We start from the raw sequence: 17,186 nt of genomic DNA on the forward strand, positions 1-17,186 counted from the left end.
CTTCCCACAGCATTTTGATTTACGCAACTACAAAAATAACCACAGCAGAGGAAAATTGGAGCAGATTCGCCTCAATGACTTTTAAGGAGCATCGTAATGTGTCTGTGGAAAACTGAGGTCTCTGGTAAGAAAATGGATTTTCAGTTAACTGAAAAAAAAGGTCAAAATAAAAATAAAACACACATAGTGCCAATTCTATGTCACTAATTTGTCTAAATTAAAAAAAATTCAACTGCATTGTATGACAATTTACTTCAAAAATAGTTTTTCAACTCTACAAACTTAGGTGCAGATCAACAGTCATTTTACAGTGCAAATATCATCATGGCAAGAGTGTGAAGCTGAATTTGTGGGTGATAACATGCAGCAAAAATACAATTTCATAAAATATGGCTAAAATGTTTCACTAACTAGAAACCAGACAAGGTCTAAACATTTTGCCATTAACATACTGACAGTGAGTTTTTTTCCAACTTAAGTATTTCTGTTCATGCAATATTGTTAAGTACCAAATTATCTGACTTGTGTTCTGACAATCAAAGATTCAGCAATGGCTTGAAAATCGTTGTCAAGAAGTGCTTACTTTACTTATTTTATTTTACTTATTAAGTGATAAATGCCCACTGAAGAGTTAGGATGATCAATCCAGATCAACAGTGCCCTCTAGTGTAAGCCTCAATTTCTTCCTCACTCCCTTTACTTAAAAACTATTGCTAAATTAAATGCAAGCAACTAAGATACATGCAGATCAATACCAAATATAAGCCTTGCACGTTAGGATTTTGAAATTACTCAGTTAGTGTGCTGTAAAGTCCAAATGGAATAAAATTTTGTCCATGTACTCGATTTAAAAATAAAACCATGCAATTTGTTAAAATGTAGTTTTTTTTCCTCCAGTTTCTTCTTTGTCCTCTCTCCCAAGAGTTTTCATCTCCTTTTCTTTCCATTGGGATACAGGAGATTGTACTCTAGTACTGGCAAATTGAACCTGCTTGTATGACTTCTCATTTGCTAAAAATGGGTACTCTGAAGCACACAGGGTTTCCATATGTTTTGCACATCAAAAAACTGTAAAAAAAAATCTCTAAATGAAAGTACACAAAATGTTAATAGTGATCAATAACTTACCTGTGGGTTGTTGGCCTCAGCAAGCTTGCACTGTCGAAGGAAAAGTTTCAGGTTTCCCCAATTCATGTAGGGCAGCAGTACCATAGGTTTCTCTCCATCTTCTATGCAAACGTGACTAATTGGCAGGAGATTTCTGATTACAAAAATAAGGTAAAAAAATTCGACATCAACAAACCATAAGAGTCCAGAATATTTTTTTAGCAATTTAATACTTACGGTGCCAGTCTGGCTCAGTTGACAACACTCTCACCCCCGAGTCAGAAGGTTCTGGGTTCACGCCCTATGTTGGGACTTTGAACAGTCGAGGCTAACACACACTACAATTCAGTGCTAGATGAGCAATGCATTGTTGGAGATGCAATCCTTTAGATGAGATGTTAAACTGAGGTACCACCTGCCTGATCAGGTGGACATTAAAGATCCATGGCAACTAGCCAGGTTCACCAGCAGACTAGGTGCAGGGATTCTTCTCACTCCCATCTCTGTTAACCCTGCAAGCCAAAACCTTAATAGGTAAGCTGATCCAAGATGGATGTATTGTGCTCTCAATCACAAGCTTTGCTTTTGTTTTGTTTAAACTTGAGCAGTACCTTCAATGCATATGCTGGGATCCCTAAGCCTTGACTCTCGCTAACCTGTGCATAATATGCTCTGAAATTAGGTAAGCAGGATGCATCCCTCCAGGGAGAATTTACATTCCATTCCAGACATAAGGATGTTTCCACGTGTGGTGTCATGCATATGTGGATCACTCAATCTGGTTTGTATACTCTTAAGTATGATGATGGGTTTCTGCATGCACTACGATAAGCTGCTGATCAAAGACAAAAATAAAACAAAAAAAGATGTTCTCATTACATTATCCATACTATCCACACAGTTCCAATAGTTCACTAAACTTAATTCTAAACATATACTATTCTAAGAAAACAGTGTCATGTGGACAGCATCAATCTGAATTACTGCTGGGATACACATGGCCTTGCACATTCACTAACCCAATTCCAAAATTTTAACAATGTTCTTATGTCTATGAATTTCCTCTCACAGTCACTTTGCCTACCACTCATTCTGAACCAGAGCTGCTTTACACTTAGAGGGATAGAGTTTCAGTGGCACAAATGGTACTTTCCTATCCTTGACTTTTCTTAGGTTTCATTATATTCCTGCAGCTTTTTTAATAAAAAGATCCAAACTGAAAACCAAAAGAAGCTTATACCACAAGAAACATTTTGGGGGCGCATCTTGTGAGAACGGATAAAAAATAAATCTTATCACAGCATTGTTGAGTTACTTTGCTACTGGTAATTCAGAATTCATCAGGATTGTTTTCTCTGCTCGTTCAACACTTAGCCAGATCCTCTGCTCTCTCTTTTGTGAAATATTATACCTCCTTTTAATACATCTGAGTGATGTAAAAAGTCCGATATTTCATGTTTAAAGAAATTAAAATGTTTACTGTTTATAAATCCCTAGCCTCTCCGTAATTACATTCAACTAAGCAGATATACAAGTTAATGCCTGACTGTAGTTTTTTTTTACATCAGTAATGTGTAGTTTGTTCAAACTACTGTTACTTGTTGTCTTGATTTATTTCTAATATACAGACACAACTAAAGACACAAAGGTCAACAACATTGGTATATAGATTGTACACTACACATAATGCACAAATCGTTACAAAAGAGAATGACATGCATTAAAGAACAACGTATTATAACTAGTTTTACAATTTAGAGTTTCAACCTTTTCACGAACTGGGTTTGTGCGGAGAAGGGCAATGACCAAAATCCAATTACTGATTTGAAAAGATAAGGCTGAGTTGATTGCAAAATCATTGGAATTAAATATGCATGTGATAATGAGGAACCTGAAATCATAACTTTCTCTTTTCTCATAGTGACTTTCCCCCTCGTCTTTGCGATAATATTGGAAATGGTCAGTTCTCAGTCTTTTCCCAAATGGACTTCTATAAGCTTTCACAGAACATACATGCACATTCTCCAGCTTGCCAAAGTAAACCCTTGAACAAGAGACCCATTAACTTTCATACATATATATATATATATATTGCTGTAGGGAGTCTGAAACTCGATCACTGTATTCATTTTTTGAGTGTATTTTCTGTTCTTGCTACATTCTGGGGATTTGTCACAGTATCAAATTTTAGTTGCAACAATGAAGCAAGCAACCTATACTCCATTTACACCACAACTTCTATTAAATAAATCTCATTGGATATAGCGCTTGAATGATTTTTTTTCTGTGTGTTAACCAAAAGGAGGGGTGTCAATGTTAAGGAATGTAATATTTCCGAAGCACTCAGAAGCACAAACAGATGCTAAATATTCTGTCACCTTAATCCTAGCCGCAAAATACCAACAGCAATACTGTGACATACACACTTACTCTAAGAAATCATTCTGCTGTGAGATTGCAAACAGCACAAAGTAGTACATCAGAATGCCTCTTAACTGAATGTGTGATTATGTCGGCAACATGTTTTAGTTCCATGCGGTACAATGATTCTTTCCCCAGAGCAGCACAAAGTGGAAAGATCCGATTTAGGTAAATTCAAGAATAGAAAGAGACACAGGAATATAGAGACAGACAGTGGTCTGAAGGCACTCAATCTAGAATCAGTCAGCATTAGTAAATACCAGATATTAATTTTTACAGCGTCCAGTGGCAGCTTAAGACATATTTCATGACAAGAAATTATCAGCGGTCAGGCCAGTCCAAAGTTGGCACTTTTGCTGAAAACAATAGTGTTGTAGATTCATCACATAATGCACATTACAAGACCTGCCTGTAGCATTAACAAACAAAGCCCAAGGAAGTTCACAAAGCTAAAATATCTCATTAAAGATAAAGACTTAATTTAAAAGTTACCTTCTTCGACATGGGATCACTTTAAACAAAATACTTCTAAATTTACATACAGAGTTGCACGGAGCAATATGGCACTAAAGGTCATTCAGCCAACCGAGTCTGTATCACTGTTTAAAATCCACATGAGCTGCCACCTTCCTTTTCTCATCACCCCTCTATTGCCTTCTCTCTGATGTATGCAGTTCAATTAGTACAAATAGGAATTTATATGTTTCTCTCTGTGATTATGAATAACCAATTATGTGACTATGTGATTTGATTATGTTTCAAGTTGGCTCAGTGGCCGCACTCTCGCCCGTGAGTCAGAAGGGTGTGGGTTCAAGCCTCACGTCGGGGCTTGGAATCACATCGTCTAAACTGACACTCCAATGCGGTGCTGGGATGTGCTGCATTGTTGGGAGGTGCTGTCATTCAGATGAGCAGGTAATCTGATGTCCTGTCTCCCTGCTCAGGTGGAAGTTAAAGATTCCATGCCACTATTCAAAAAGAGAAAGGTGTTTCTTCCGGTGTTCTAGCCAACAATCCCCCAAATAAAATTGATCCCTCAATCCATGAAGTTTGTGCTGTGTGAAAATTGGCTGCCACGTTTCACCCACATAATTCAGTCAAACCACATATACTGTGAGGTGCTTTGAGACACCTCGTTGACATAAGGCGCTGTATCAAATTCAAGTATTATTATTAATAATAACAGATGTGCAAGTTGCAATGTAATGCGAAATGTTCATTACATTTGCCTATATAACATCTATTTCTAATCAATTACCTTCTAAGGCGCTCTCATTTATTTTACATGAAAGGTTATATGGAAATAGAAGTTATTATTATTTATTGTTAAATCTACTGTTCATCAACTTACCGATGGTGGAGGCCACGCAATTTGCAGCTCTCTGTTAACATCATAGTAACTTGCACTTCAGATGCATGATCTGAAAAGCAAAACAAAAAAGCTAAAGGTGGGGATAAAAGCACATCCTATCACATTATGGACAAACACACCATCTGTGAATTTTCATTTGCAAGTAAGATTATAAGTACGATTTAGAGGGAAATTTAGTGACAAATTATAGTGACAATTATTCTGAATACACAATATTTATTAGAGGGTGAATATATAACAGAGACTATTGAGAGATCGAAATAGAAACCATGACTGGAAGATTGGATTCACTTACCTTTCACTGTTTTAGCGAAGACATATTTTTCCTTACTGGAGTCTTTTTCATCAACTAAAACCCCATGGAAAATACGACCAAAAGTACCTAACAGGAAACATAAAGAGATGAGAAGCTGCTGGTCAACCAATTAAAGGTCACATGTAGCCTTGCAGGATAAGTGTTCAACATAAGTGCTGACTTGTTATGAGCTGATAATATACTATTTGTTTTTCCTGAATATTCATATTTAAATAATTAATTGATTATTAATTGGAGCTTGGTCGCCACATGAGGGCTAGGGGAATAGAAGGTTATGGGAGGGAGTAAGGAAGGATGGAGACTCATGTGGAGTATAAAAAAACGGAACAGACTGATTGGGCCGAGTGGCCTGTTTCTGTGCTGTACATTCTTTGTAAATCTTTGCAAATGTGAACGTATATGGCAGTTTGGCATGCTCTCATTTCATGTTGGTACAATTAACAACCCCAGACTGTCTCTGAGCAGACAATTCACAACCTTGAAGCCATTTGGTCCCCATTTTTGAATGGTTTGTTAAAATGGAACAAGAGTGCTGCAAACCCATTCAGGGAAATTGCTTATATTGACATTAATGAAACAACAGAGGGCCATCTCCCAGAGCTCCCAGCCTGCTTGTTCTACGAAGGCCCTGCTGTTGAATGTTTTGTAACTGGCAACCTTTGTTTTTAAACTTCATTTTTACTCTATTGTTTCTTTGTTCAGCTTCAAAATACACAGCACTACACTTTACTGAAAATCCTGTGATTTGAGACCTGTTGCATCTCACTTTAAGATGTGTGCCCAACATGAAAGACTTTATAGCAAATGAAAGAATTATTTTGCCCCAAATATGTACACATTTGCAAAGATTTACAAAGAATGTACAACACAGAAACAGGCCACTCAGCCAACCAATCTGTACCAGAGTTTTACTCCACGAGTCTCCAACCCTTCCTTACTCCCTTCTATAAACTTCTATTTCCCTCTACCTTATGTGAGAGTCTAACTTCCGCTTGAATGCCTCTATACTATCTGATTCAATCACTGCTCCAGGTAGCTAGAGGAGCATCCTGATGTGACAGAAATTGGCAGCCCACTTACAGTAAACAGACTACTTAGGACATTCAACAAAACTGAAGCTAAGTATAAATATACAAAACAACTCATAATGCATTCAATCAGACCTCAAGGCTGAAACATAAAAACTGCACAATTTTGTGTAATGTAGAAAATACGTAAAATGTATTACCTTCTTGAAGAACATCTTTGAGTGTGACTCTCTCTCTGGAGATGGCGATGTCCTTCACTCTGCCTTTAGCCTCCACTAGTGTAACACTTTTAAGGTCATTCTTTTCTATCCTAAGTGTTGGATAACCTGAAGAACAAACAAAATGAAATAAACATGTCAATACATTGCAATAATATATGTGATGGGTGTATTCGAGCATTGAATTCAGAATACCCCAGGATGCTTACCTTGAACATTAAAACAAGGCCAAATGGTGCATTACAGAGTGGAATGAGTGTGAAAGAGAGATAGCAAAGGAAAAGTGAGAGGAAGAAAATCAGTAGAAAGAAGGGACAGGATAAATAAGGTCAAAGAAAAAAGCAGAAGAAAAAGACTGGAAAGTAAAATAGGCAGTTGCATTTCAAATTTTAATACTTAAAATGTCGGATTAATTAAGAAGTGTTTGATAATCCACCATCGGTGGAGAGGCAAATGGAACATAATAAAAATATTAAAATTGCACGAGTTAGGAAACTGATTCGATTGCATGTGAAAATCTTTTTTTTTTTAAATCTGGGGATTACCCCTCCCCCCAGTAAAAACAGAAAGGGAGAACTACACATTCAGAATCAGAGCGAGTACTTTTCAGAGACCACCACATGATGTTTTATAAACTGCTCATTTAGTTTCAAACAATCAGAAAGTGCACAAAGTGCTGCAAATGCACCTGTATGTTTTAATAGTGGATGGTCCTCTGGTAATCGAGAAACTTCCAAGTTCAGGTATATTTCTTTATTACCTGAGAGGAAAAGGGGAGAAAATGACAAAAAGTACTAGAAGGGCAAGGTTTTAAGTACACTAGTAAATATCGAAACTTGCATCCCCAATGACAAGGCTGACAGAACCTACTGGCTAGTGGGCGTGAGTTTCTGTTGCAGAATTGAATCCTAAAGTTGCAAAGCACCAGATAGAATCCTTGACTTAGTAAAAGATCAGCTATCTTATTTGGTAAAAACAAAAGGATTCATAGCGGAAGTTTAGAGTGGGAAAGTTCCAATATCCTAATAAAATTGAATGGAATGACTTTGTGTGATGAAATTACTATAATCAGACACTGCTTTTCAGTTCGAGTTCAGCAAAAGAAAAAACATCAGTCTTTTTTTTGTGAAGCATCTACTCAGTAAAAATTACATTTGCAACATGAGCTTCTCTTCTAACAGTTCAGCAGAAAATATTATAAGTATGCAGGCCAGTAAGGTCCTAGGTTCAATCTCTTGTCTGTGTTTTGTTAGTTTATATCAGCCACAGTAGCAGTGAAGACAGATGCTGTGATTGGTCCTGTGTCCTCCAGGCTAGAAAGTGCAGTCACTGTAGAGTTCACTTGGGCACAATATTGGAGAACTGCAACTGTAACAACTGCATGTGTTTCTCCCCAAAGGAGACAGCAAAAAAACAGAAAAATGAAAACTTGCTCTAAAAGCAGAGAATACAACACATCTGTTGGACTGCCAAGAATGCAGCGATTTAAGTGAACTGAACATTGTCGCCACACTTGAAGCAGAAAATAAACGATGGTGTTTTTTTCAAAGAAACAAAATATTGGAGAATACAATTATACCACAAAAAGCTGGTACTACAAGGGAGTCATTTTAATTATTTCAGTGGGGGAGGAAGAAAAGGGAGAGAGATAAAGGGAGTAACATAAAGCATAAAGGTAACATAAAGCTAAGTAACATTCTATTTTTTTGGATACAAAATGGAGTATATCAACCTACCATTCTATTAAACATTAAACATTCTACCGTTTCCATTTTCACAATTCTTTTCAAAGGTCTGCAACTTCTGACTGTTCCAAAATTCATCGTCATGACATTAGTGCTGAATATTAGCTATTAAGAGGAATTTTTCATCCACAGACAAAATACAAACTGTAAGTAGTTTGCAACCTTCCTAAGTATTCATGTATCGAGTATAAGCTTCAGTAGTTATGATGAGCATCTGATTACTTACGACAGAACAATTATTTGTGTTGCCTACTGGTCCTAAAGACTGAAGAGTTTAAATTACCTTTATTTTTGATAGAAATTCCTAAACAAAGTTGCTGATGCCATTAAGTGCATGAAGCTCACCTGACTTTTTGGAAGCTTGGGTAACGCCATTTTGCCTTTCTTCTTCAGGGCTGCACCCAGCAAGTTCCTTCAGATCACTTCCTATGTGGACAGGCAGTTGAGTTACAGCCATATTTTCCATGTTATCATACCAAAATTTAAGCCAAAAGGAAAACACATTGGGAGGGATCTTCATTGCCCACACAGCAAGCGATGCAAAGGAACTTTCCAGGGCAAAGCTCAAAATGGAAGGACAGAATGGTTTATAAATCTCAAGTTAGAAACCTGCAGTTTCTGCAAAACTAAAGTTTATTCAATTGAAGACAAGCAGAAATTAATTAAATACGGTATTTGATCAGTAAATATCTCTATTCGGAAACTTTGAATAAATTATGCAACTACTTGCAAGTCAATTCTAGCATTACACTGCATTAACTTGCATTGAATCAGCATGCAAATTGATAGAAAATATGCTGGAACATTCTAAACACAAGACATTGAAAATGCGCAGCTTGGTAAAATGAGTAGTGTTTTGATAAACAGCTTCCTAATGCAAATATAATTATACTAATATTTTGTAAATTTGTTTTATGTAGGGAATAACTACACAGATAAAATAATACACAAAGGATTAACCAATATGTTTTAAATTTATGCCGAGATATTAAAAACATTTCTAGATATGAGCTTTTGAGCTCCCATAAAATGACTAATTGCACCACAATATTCAAGAAGCAAATGTCAGCCATCAATGCATCATTAGTCAAAGTCCACCAACATATTATAATTATTGTCGGTCTGCGCGAAGGCATTGAATTTGAGAACTCTTTAATTGTGTTCTTATACTTCAAGAGAGGTTTTAAAACTATTAAGTCTTTTTCGTTCCATACTTTTACACTCATGTTCACTCAAGTGTACACATCTGTCATGTTCCTCTAGATGGCGCCAAAGTAGTCTTAAGTTCATTGACAAAACAGATCGGATATGTTAGGAAGATGAAAGTCATATTTGTAGATTCTTACATTTTTATGATTGTGTTACCGGAACAAAACTCTCAATACACAGCTAGCATTTCTAAAAGTTTGAATATGTCTTGCATGGGATTGAAGAGTGAAAACCTTTATATTTATCTGTCAATCTTCTCCTATCCCAAAATAAAATGTGGGAGAGCTGTGGTAGATGGGGTCTGTAAAATCGCCATCCGCCTTCTAACAAGGCATGATTGCCAGTCAGCGGCACACAATTTTCTTTCTGACAGGTGACAATATAACTGCCAAAGGAAGAATGCGAGGAAGGCTTATTCTGAGTTTGTAAGCATTAAAAGGGGAGTTAGGAAAAATAATGACATAGTATCATCAATTTTATAAATGCAGAGAACACTGCAATAGAGAGAGAGAGAGATAAAGAAGATGCCACAGATGAATGAAAGATCACCTATCAGACCAGACATTGCAGTTCAGGTTATGGAGAAATATCGCCAAAATCCATAATACGATTTTGTGCAAAAAATCTTCATAAGGATGCACATATTGATAGTACAAGAGCATTTTAATCAACAATGGAATTTTTCTGCACAGGTACATAAACTGGCAGCAGGTTTTTTGCGTGTGCAAACCTATTACAACTACTGTACAAGTTTTAATATTAAGACAGAGTACTGGAGGAGGTGGGGGAAATGGGAAAGGAATGGTACTATGGAAATCCTCTGTGGTGACTACCCAGATCACCACAGAGGATGAGCTCAATTCTGATAATCTACTGCCAGGCTGCCAACTTGGAGCCCCAAATAAATCTCCCTCCCACGACAAGGACAATAGTCACTAGTTATCATTGACAAGCACAGATTTGAGCCCTCACACGAGGGGGTGGATTGCAGCCACTAGAAACTGCTTGCAAGTTTCTTATTGAGGAGTGTAACTCAGCATGAAATTAATCAGATCACTGGGAACATATAGTCACATCTGATTAAAAATAAAAACAATTGATCAACAGACCTATTGTGAAATGTGATTGATATTTTGTGAGCAACAGGGTGGCTGAAACACCTCTCGCATTAGTCTAATCAACACTTGCAAGGGAAACATTGAACACATTTTCAGGTTATTGCAAATTGAGAAACCCTTACTGGTTACAGGTGCAGCATTGTTAGGTGTGTCTGCTCTCAGATACTGTGTGGTCTGGGTGGAGGGCTGTGACAAGCCTTGAGAGCTTGCACTGTCACTCATACTGAAAAACAGAAAAAAGCATTAAATAATATTGCATCAAATTCCACCTTGTTTTTCTAAAAAAAATCTTCGAGAGTTCAGCATTCAATAATGTCTTATTAAAAAGATATAAATAACAGATTGTGATTGATTTACCAGTACATTTTATATAGTTTAACTTTCTCCTTGGAAAACAATGATATTATGCATTTTTGGTCATCACTTTCCAAGTGTAAGACTGTACTAAGAACACATTTTTGGGGAGAAGCACTCACACATGCATTTTGACTTTATAATGGAAACTTTCATCTTTGGGCTATTGTACAATTAAAAACAAACTTAAACCAAAGATTCAGTAAATATAAAAATATGGATGCCTCAAATTGCAAAATAATAATTAGGCTCACCTATCATCAAGTTCCACTCTCTTCATACTGTGCAGATGCAGCACAGCTAGTATTATTGCCACCAAGAATATGACTGCACAGCAAACTCCAACACTGATGTAGAACACACGGGTGGAGGTAGTGGGTGCTGCGTTCACAGCATCAACTATTAAACCAAGAGCACATATGAAAACACAAAGTTTAAACCACATTTGCCTTTATATGCTCTTGCACTGTTTATGTCAGGAATTTCTGAGAATAACCATTTAACTGTACAGAGTGAGATACTTAGTTCATGTTTTATATTTCAATTTTCAAATTTTTAATTATTTTAATAAGTGTCATATTATGTAGAAAATACCATCAATATTTATTAAGTTTTATTGTAATACATTGTACTGACACTTCTACATGGAAACACTACAAGTGCAGTATAAATTTTCCCATAAAACATTCCTTCCCCTCCTTAGTTAATGACTACAATCTTAGATATCATTTACGCTCTCTCAAACTATCAGGATTAATAACAGCTCCATCTACTCCTTTATGCCCTTGGCATTCAACTCTGCGAGGACTAAGAAAGCAATTACCACAAGACATCACTACTTACAGGAAGCCCTTCCATCTTTGCTGCTGTTTTTTCCTGCATAAAGAGGAATTTTTTCTTCCTGTTCAAGTTCTAAAGAGATTAGAATAAAAACTTGACTTTTCATTTTTACTATGATCATTAATATCAGCTGATAAAATTATATGCATCTAATGCTTCAATATCATGGTAACCAATAAGAGTTTTGCAATGTTCTGACATCATACGGCTGCTTTTCTACATTATTTGACCATGAGTCAGGCCTGACTAGAGATTCAATACTCATGCATTTACACCGAAACCTGAATTTTTTTATACTTCTATTAACTGATTAAATGTGCAAGAGAAAAATATTATTTATAAGAACTCTTAACTACAAATGCAGTCTTATTTTTAAAACATCTTGCTGAATGCTACTGCCTTGCTTCTATGTCAAATCAAAATGATAGAAATTGTTTGGTTTGACGATAAACAACTCTGGTATTACTACTGACCTAGCTTTCATCACCACAACTAAAAACACAGACACGAGCATTCCTTACTTTTGTAGCACATTTTCCTACGTTTGAAGTTCAGTACTGTGATGTTCTTTGAAGAATTAACGGTCAGGTTAAGTTGCATTACCATTGTGACCTCTGAATCAAATTTTCCTGTGCAGAAGAGATCAATTCGAAATACTGCAACACACAACAAAAATTGTCATCAGGCAATTAATAAATAGTAGTATTGTCAATCAAATGTCTATACAAATAAAACCCCAAATAAATTCATTCTCTAATTAGAGCTGTGAGAACAGCCTGTGCTGGCTCTTTGAAAGAACAATCAATTCAGTCCCATTTACCTGCTTTTCCCCATACAATGCAAATATTTTTTAAAACAAAATCTATCTGCAGCATAGCCTTATTATAAAAAGCTTTTGTAAAGCACAAGCTTGTTATTTGGTTGCACTGTGTACCCAATTCACTGTGGTGCGCAGCAAACAGGAAGCAGTATCAGGCATGACCTGGAAGTAGGACATCTTTTCCTTTTAATATGGGAACCAGCCAATGATTCTTGTTGATTTTTACATTGATTTTCCTAAAGATACTAAATGTCAGTAAATTAATCTTTTCTCACCTGACATGATACGTGGAACCTCTCCCTGCACAGAAATATTGGCTTGGGGGATGTCCATAGCTGCAAGGTTATCGACTTGAAAACCCAACTTGTATTCAACCTGTCATTAAAAAGTTTGAGAACAGGTTATCAAAATGGTTATCCAGCTTTGCTGTCTGGCTAATTAAGCTGGTTGACGCCCAGCTAGAATAATTCAAATATTTGACACTCTAGAAGTCAAATACAACCCTCCATTGTCACTAGCAAATAGATTGAAAATAGGTGTTTGGTATATGTCTAATTATGGTCAATAATGCTCTAAACAGCATACAATTCAAGCTACGGACTTGAAGCTATGAACCAAGCATTGAGTGATATACATGGAAACAGATCATTTTGCCATCGTGTCGTGTTTATACTGTACATGAGTCTCCTATTCTCTTCACCTTTAACCTGGGCCAATAGAAAAGTACGACTCGCTACAATCCTGTGAAAACCTGGGCCTCTGTATGCTGTTCCTGGCTATTTACTCAACACCACGACTGTGGGCGGAGCGGTTCCGGACACGCATGTGCGGTGCGAGCGGGAAATGGCCCTGCTGTTGAGTTTATCTCCTCTCTCCTCTGTATGCATTTGTGTGAGTATGTATCTCTCTCTCCTCTGCATGTGTGTGTGTTTGGGAGTGTCTCTCTGTGGTCTGTGTGTCTCTTGAGTGTCTGTGAGGGTGAGCCTCTCTTTCTGTGAGTGTATGTGCCTCTCTCTCTTTCTGTGAGGGTCTGCGTGTGTGTCTCTCTCTCTCTCTGTGTCTGTGTGCAGTGGCAGCTCTGAGAGACAGGAGGAGGTGATGACAGACAGGATCACTTGTGAGCTTGGAGAGCAATCTTGGGTGCCTTCGATGCAGGGTGGAAATAGACCATTTAGCCCTTTGGGCCTGCACTGGTGTTCCACCACCCCCCACCCTGAGTGGGCCACCCAGTTTTTATTAAAGAAAGCATTGATCATTTTTGGTTTTGTAACAACATATGTGTTATTTCTTCATGTTTAGTGTTTATCAATAAAGTGAAAAAATGTAGGTTGGCAGTAAAATGTAACTCACAATAGCATCAATTAACTCCCTGCAATTTCCCAGCAATTTTTTGGCAAATATATATGTAATTTACTATTGGCCCTGCCAATAACCCTCTGTTCCCTTTTCTCTCCTATATTCATCATTTTCACTTAAATATACTATTTGCTTCAACAAAAGCTTCTGGCATTTCATATTCTTGTCACCTTCTACATGCAGAAGTTCCTCCTAAACTTCCTATACTGGGTGACCAAAACTTTGTGATACCATTACAATGTCTAATAAGTCTTATAGAAATGATTTGCTTTCTTTTTAAACAGAGTAGATATCACAACATTTTGGTCACCCTGTATTTCTGACCTCTAGTTTTAGACAACCCATCAATGTCCACCTTGTTGAATCCTTTCATCATATTGAATACCTCCTTTCTCAATCTTTATAATTAGAGAGAGAAAAAAACTACAGCCTTTGTATAACCTTTCTTGATAGCTGACATTTATACATTACATTGATTGATTGTACAGAGGGCTCCCTCTGCCTCCTCGACCTATCGGCCGCATTCGATACGGTCGACCACTCTATCCTCCTCCACCGCTTGTCCTCCCACCTCAACTTTCAAGGCCCTGTCCTTGAGTGGTTTAGGTCCTACTTCTCCCACCGTCTTCATTTTGTCTCCGCTAACGGCTTTTCCTCCAGCCCCCGCACTGTCTCATGCGGTGTCCCTCAGGGCTCTGTCCTTGGTCCCCTCCTCTTCACCCTCTATATGCTCCCCCTTGGTGACATCATCCGCAGACGTGGGGGTAAATTCCACATGTATGAGGATGACACCCAACTCTACCTCTCCTCCTCTACCCTCAACTCCACGACCACCGATGTCCTGACAGCTGTCTGTCTGACATCGAGTCCTGGACGAAAGACAACTTTCTTCAGCTCAACGTGTGAAAAACTGAGGCCCTCCTGATTGGCTCACGTCAGCGCCTCCGCACCTCAGGCGCTGACAGCATCAGCATCCAAGGCTGCACTCTCCACCTCGCAAAGCCAGTCAGGAACCTCGGTGTTCTGTTCGACCCTGAGCTGTCCTTTCTTCCCCACATCCGCGCCACAACTGGCACCGCCTTCCACCACCTCCGGAACATCACCAGACTATGGCACTACCTCACCCCTCACGCTGCTGAAACACTGATCCACGCCTTTATCACCTCAAGGCTGGACTACGGGAACTCTCTCCTCGTCGGCCTTCCCGGCACCTCCCTCCACAAGCTGCAGGTCATTCAGAACTCTGCAGCTCGTGTACTGTCCCGCACCAGGCTTCGGGACCACATCACTCCCACCCTCGCTCGCCTCCACTGGGTCCCAAACCCCCAGAGGAACGAATTCAAGGTCCTCATCCTCACCTACAAGGCCATTCACAGCCTTGCTCCCTCCTACCTCTCCGACCTACTATCCCCCTACTTACTTGCTTTTTGTTCAGTTAAGAATGCTATGTTTGGAGCTTACAGTGTTGAGAAACATGGCTCATAAACCAAATCCTACCCAATGCTTACAAAATTCTAGAACATCTCTTTCCGGCACGTGCATTATTGTAACATGTACGAGTAGATTTGCTCAATTTATTTAACTTTTAAAAAAAAACTTACCTTGGATTTAGCATGCCAAGTAAAGTGAAGACTGTTGGTCTCCCCCGGAACAACCAAGTAGAAAGAGAGTGCATAGTGACTAACAACATCATTCCGCACATAGTATAACTCTGCATCGAGACCTGTGGGTTTTTTGGGGGGGGCGGGGGGAAGAGAGAAGAAGAGACAAAACATTTGTAAATAAGATGTATTGTACTTACAAGAGAGAAAGAGAGACAACACACACACACAATGTCCAACAGCCTGAAGTACTGAGGAAAGAGGGCCATAAAAAAAATCTGTTCAAAGACTGTGCCTACAAGTGAGTCACTACATTTAACCCCCGCAAAATTATGTGAAGTACTTTGAGACTTTTCAATGGGATAAGGCGGTACATCAAATGCAAGTATTATTACTACATGATCACTGCAGAATCACTTAAAACAGCTCCGCAGTAAGATGAGGCTAATCAACTCTGCAGACTTCACTCCATTTATGCTCCAGGGTTCAACCAGTGCACCAATGGCAACACAGAAAAGAAGCTGAAACTGAAAAACAATATATGTAGATTTCAAAGGGGCAACTTTATTTTTAGACTGTGGATCTAGCCACGTGTGCAAAGATAAAGTTGAAAGCTTACCTCTTGTCTACTTTTACTAACAATCTTTTGGAAGAAAACATGATCCACTGCAATCATCTAATTGCGGCCATCTCAAAAGCAAAGAAGGTTCACAAGAGTGTCTGAACAGGTCTCAACAACAAAGGGTTAGATTTAAGTTGCTTGTACCTGCATAATCATTCAAAAATATGCATTATAGTATTTCTTGAAAGGACTTTCAAACTTCTTGGCTGAGTGCCCATTTCCAATTAAAAATACAGACTTCCTCGCAGAGCATTTTGCATTCTATTTTTTTCCACAACAAACAAACAGGGTTTATCTTAATCTTATAACAGAGCACTTTTAGGCTAGTTCAGAAATGTCCCAGTTAAGAAATACCCTTATCAGGATACAGTGTAATCTACAGTTACACAAATGGAGCAATTCAAAGCAAACCACAAACTCAGTTTTTTTAAATTAAAAGCAATTCAAGTATTTGAACAAATGTGTGAAACAGTGGATTCATTTGCCTTTTGCACAATGTTCACTTTTATCAAAGACAAATGTAAGTCAACTATTAGAACATCACTAATTTATTTTCCAAAAGATATAAATTATATTTAGCAAGTTTAAACTCACACCGATCACACATGCTGAGCTATGGCATTCTCCCTCCTGCAATAATAACCAACTACTAAATGTCATAAAATGAATGTTTTGGTGAGGGAAGGGGAAGAGGGAGCAAAATAGACAGGTGCAACAGAATTACACAGGAAATACATTCCGATTACAGAAAAGGATGACAGTTTGATAATAGGGTGGATGGAACAAGTAATAAAGTATGAAAGCAAGAGAACAAATTTGGCCTTCGGTGATACACCACAAAGCTGGGGTCCCAGGCCATTGTGAAGTTTCTGCGGTCAGAGTTTAGGAATGAAGTAAGTTTCTTGAAAACTGAAATTCATGCCCAAAGCCCATTTATTCCCAGTTCCTGTGCCAATCGATCCCTGCAATTTAAGATTGAACAACAGACAAACTAAATGGCATTTGGAATCAGTGAATGCAAACAATGAATGCAGAATTAAAAATATTTTTTAAATATAT

General features: G+C 38.0%; 1 protein-coding gene across 4 annotated transcripts in view; it reads right to left on the reverse strand.

The window, feature by feature from the left end:
• The window catches only part of ryk (receptor like tyrosine kinase), a 41,216-nt gene that overhangs the window by 5,010 nt on the left and 19,020 nt on the right, over nt 1-17,186 (reverse strand). Inside the window, exons 2-13 of one of the 4 annotated variants that reach the window (XM_007909914.2) lie at nt 15,506-15,627; nt 12,824-12,923; nt 12,250-12,384; nt 11,732-11,800; nt 11,143-11,287; nt 10,657-10,757; nt 8,553-8,633; nt 7,151-7,222; nt 6,445-6,570; nt 5,196-5,282; nt 4,880-4,949; nt 1,129-1,261 (exon numbers count right to left, since the gene is read on the reverse strand). In XM_007909914.2, coding sequence (XP_007908105.1) covers nt 1,129-1,261; nt 4,880-4,949; nt 5,196-5,282; nt 6,445-6,570; nt 7,151-7,222; nt 8,553-8,633; nt 10,657-10,757; nt 11,143-11,287; nt 11,732-11,800; nt 12,250-12,384; nt 12,824-12,923; nt 15,506-15,627 — 1,241 coding nt within the window. The remainder of the gene's footprint in view (nt 1-1,128; nt 1,262-4,879; nt 4,950-5,195; nt 5,283-6,444; nt 6,571-7,150; nt 7,223-8,552; nt 8,634-10,656; nt 10,758-11,142; nt 11,288-11,731; nt 11,801-12,249; nt 12,385-12,823; nt 12,924-15,505; nt 15,628-17,186) is intronic. The other 3 variants (XM_007910036.2, XM_007909975.2, XM_007910094.2) reach the window with 3 other exon arrangements.

The sequence above is a fragment of the Callorhinchus milii genome, unplaced genomic scaffold (assembly GCF_018977255.1).
Source record: "Callorhinchus milii isolate IMCB2004 unplaced genomic scaffold, IMCB_Cmil_1.0 Scaffold11, whole genome shotgun sequence".
NCBI classification, from domain to species: domain Eukaryota; kingdom Metazoa; phylum Chordata; class Chondrichthyes; order Chimaeriformes; family Callorhinchidae; genus Callorhinchus; species Callorhinchus milii.